Here is a 3,561-nt window from a genome sequence, read left to right as displayed (position 1 = left end):
GGTGTCGAGTACAACATAGGATTTAATGCTGATGGATAAAATTACATGAGAAGAATGAGAACTAATCTGTAAAAATAACAAGACCAAATTCACCTCAACTCTTTGGAGAAGCCAAGGCGACCAAGTAGGTTGTAGAGCGTTGCAACGACCTTCAAGAGAGTGTTATAAACGATAGCACATTCGCAAGAAGATTAAAATGCTCAAGATTGTTGCAGTGTGATTTTGATATGAAACATTTAGGGGATGACAAATATATCTTTGACATGGAAATCAATATAGATTGAGTTCAAATTTTATTTTTCTTAGTTATGGTATGCATGTGGAGGCTATTTTGTAGTGGTTATATATGCACGAGTGCAATTTGGTGATTATTCGTTTTCCTATCGATCATAAGTAGTCTTTGAATCAATGTCCTGGGTTAGATAATGATTTTGAGGATATTGATTTTCATATATTTAATATTTACCTCTCTAACATTTTTGTAATGACATACATTGGAAAATGGACACCCATGGGATCTTGGTAGGAATTATTTAGTTATTATTATTTTTTTTATTGGTAAATTATTTGGTTATTATTATTCTCTAGGATACTTTAGATATTGTTAAGAGCATACTTATTTTTATAAAAACAAGTCAGGAATACATCAACGTTGGCATGTTTTCCTTTGTATAGCATATTACAACGATTTGAGTAAGCATACATCTAAACCACAAGTCGCCTTCGGCTAAGCAGCCACGTACAGTGGGATCCAGTCCATAAGGGATTGAACCTGTTGCGAAGGCGGCTCCGGGGATTTCAACCTTGGTGCATGGATTCTATATCACACACCATCGTCCTCACCAATTGAGCTACAACCCTTTGGCATTAAAACCATATTGAATAGGGTAGGTTACATAAATGTGAATGTCAATGCTGGGAGTTATAGCCATTGTTTGTCATAAGATAAATTGGCATTTTTCTTATGAATCGTTTGGGAGATATTTTTGTGAGAGTGGAGCATCTTGTCATAATGGTGGGTGGCTCAGTCGCAAAAAACCTTGATGATGGTGTGATGGTATTAAAGAGTGGTGACTATTGGGGTTGTCTGTTCAGATTATGGGAATTGTTTGTCATCTTTTAAATGATTTAGATTAACTTCCACCCCCTGAAGATAGCATAGAGATTTAAGGCCTTCCCTTTCAAATATATATAAAAGAAAAGAAATCTAATCTTAGATAAAAGAAGAATTATTATTGTTTTGCTAAATTAATCGGCTGTCCAGAACATAAGGCTCCTGTGTTATCTTCTAAACAACTTAAATCGGCTTTAAAGAAAAACGACATTGTCAATAAAAAGTTAAATATTCAAAACGTAGACTGCTTGGTCATTTTTCTAAATAATTTAAATTCACTTACCACTTCGTGAGCCAGATCCAGATGTTCGTGATTGAGACCTAGGAACGAAGGCAAAGGCACGGCCAGTACCATAGCCATCTCACTAGCCAGCATCTCCTGAGCCCACACAAGTTCCGGTTCCAGGGCCAGCAGCGACTTCGTTGCTTACCCAGTTTCTGTTGATCCGATTGGTTAATCAGTCCTATCACCCGCTGTAGTAATCAATTATTCAAAAACCTATTGTCATCTTCAAAACGAGTTAAATTGACTTTATAATTAAAAAATACAAGCAGATCTTCAAAAATCCGAGAATAAACAGTTTCTTTGGAAAAGCTAAATACTCTCCTAATCTCTGTTTCGCTCGCAGTTGTTAAGATACACGTTTTAATTCATTTCACGTTTATATGCAAGACTTATCCGCAGACCAGGCCGATAACGATAAGTCGTCTATCATATTCATTGAATCTGCGGCATCGCAGACCACGTAAGTCGTCTATCGTGTTCATGTTAATTGCTTAGCTCAGTCACATTCCTTCCTGATGTGCATCTATATAAAGAGCTGCGCGCACCACAGCATTGCATAAAAGTAGTAACCAGTAACCAGCAGCCCGTTTCTTCTACTCCTTTTCAAGAGAATTTGTAGTGCAAATTTATAAGGAAAATGGGCGTTCCAGTGATTGACATGAAAAACATAGACGGAGGAGACAGAGAGGTGATCATGGCTGAAATAGCCAAGGCCTGCGAGAGTACTGGTTTCTTTCAGGTGAAAAACACAACTGATCATATTTTCTCATGTGCAAAACTTACTAATTATAGAGAAAACAGAGTTGAAGTGATTTCGTTTTGCGTTTGCAGCTTTTGAACCATGGCATAGAGCATGAACTCATGGACCGTGTAAAGAAAGTTTGCTCGGAGCATTACAAGCTTAACAGAGAGCAGAGCTTCAATGCCTCTTTGCCTGTAAGGTTGTTGAGCAACGCTCTTGACAGCGATAACGCTGATAAGATCGAGAACGTTGATTGGGAAGATGTTATTCAAATACATGAGATGCAGGAGACCAATTCATGGCCTTCCCAACCCAGTGATTTCAAGTACAACTACTCAACTATTTTGTGCACAATTCAAACGTTTCTATAAATATAGAATAGAAAAAATTAATATGAGCATGATCTATATACAAGTGTTTCTGGTTTCTGGATATCGAAAAACTAAATACTAAGACATTATATTGCATTTTTCTCAGGGAAACTATCCAGGAGTTTCGAAACAAGATATTTTCATTGACAGAAAAGCTGTTGGAAGTAATAAGTTTGAATCTGGGGCTAGAGAAAGAGTACCTGAAAGAGGCATTTGCGGGAGGAGAGAAGCCCTTCTTCGGCACCAAAGTGAGCCATTATCCTCCTTGCCCTAGACCGGACCTCATCAAGGGCATCCGTGCACACACAGATGCAGGTGGCCTCATTCTCTTATACCAAGACGATCAAGTGTCCGGTTTGCAGGTCCTCGATGATGGCACTTGGGTTGACGTGCAACCCATTCCATACGCAATAGTTGTTGACATTGGGGACCAGTTGGAAGCCATCACTAACGGCAAATACACCAGCGCATGGCATCGCATTCTACCCACTAAGAATGGCAACCGTTTCTCAGTGGCATCGTTTTATAATCCCTCATATAATGCCAAGGTTTATCCCGCATCTCAACTTACTGCTCAGACCGGTGATGAATTATCGGTTTATCCAGAGTATCCAGAGTATCTGTTTGGAGACTACATGCAGGTTTACAGCCACCAGAAATATGAAGCCAAAGAGCCACGATTCGAAGCTATGAGGATTGTGAATGTAGAATGCCAATAGAATAGAGCTCTATTTACCCCCTCCTCTCCTATTTCTATTTCTGTGGCTACTGTCTTCCATCCATTTTGATATTCCTCGTAATGTATTCCATCCATTTAAGGAATCTTTTCATCCATATATATAAAATTTTATCTATATATATCAAAGTGTTAATTTATATAATTATAAAAGTGTTTCTTATAAAAAGATTCGTATATTGAGTTGTAGTTTGAACTCTTATATTTATCGATGTTTTTCTCTCACATAGAATTATCATAGCTAAGAGTATGTTTAAACATATGTTAGAACATTAAAATAGAAAGCATTCGTAATAATACTAGAATAGTTAA

At 37.6% G+C, this 3,561-nt stretch overlaps 1 protein-coding gene across 1 annotated transcript; it reads left to right on the top strand.

The window, feature by feature from the left end:
* The first annotated feature begins 2,037 nt into the window (after positions 1-2,037).
* On the top strand, positions 2,038-3,360 carry LOC131064026 (1-aminocyclopropane-1-carboxylate oxidase-like). The gene is made up of 3 exons (XM_057998051.2): positions 2,038-2,139; positions 2,232-2,467; positions 2,620-3,360. The coding sequence occupies exons 1-3, from the start codon at positions 2,038-2,040 to the stop codon at positions 3,230-3,232; spliced, it is 951 nt and encodes a 316-aa protein (XP_057854034.2). The 3' UTR covers positions 3,233-3,360.
* Positions 3,361-3,561: the final 201 nt, after the last annotated feature.

Source organism: Cryptomeria japonica, unplaced genomic scaffold (genome assembly GCF_030272615.1).
Source record: "Cryptomeria japonica unplaced genomic scaffold, Sugi_1.0 HiC_scaffold_288, whole genome shotgun sequence".
NCBI lineage: Eukaryota > Viridiplantae > Streptophyta > Pinopsida > Cupressales > Cupressaceae > Cryptomeria > Cryptomeria japonica.
Note: the sequence above shows the minus strand (reverse complement) of the source record. Positions and strands in the feature narration are given on the sequence as shown.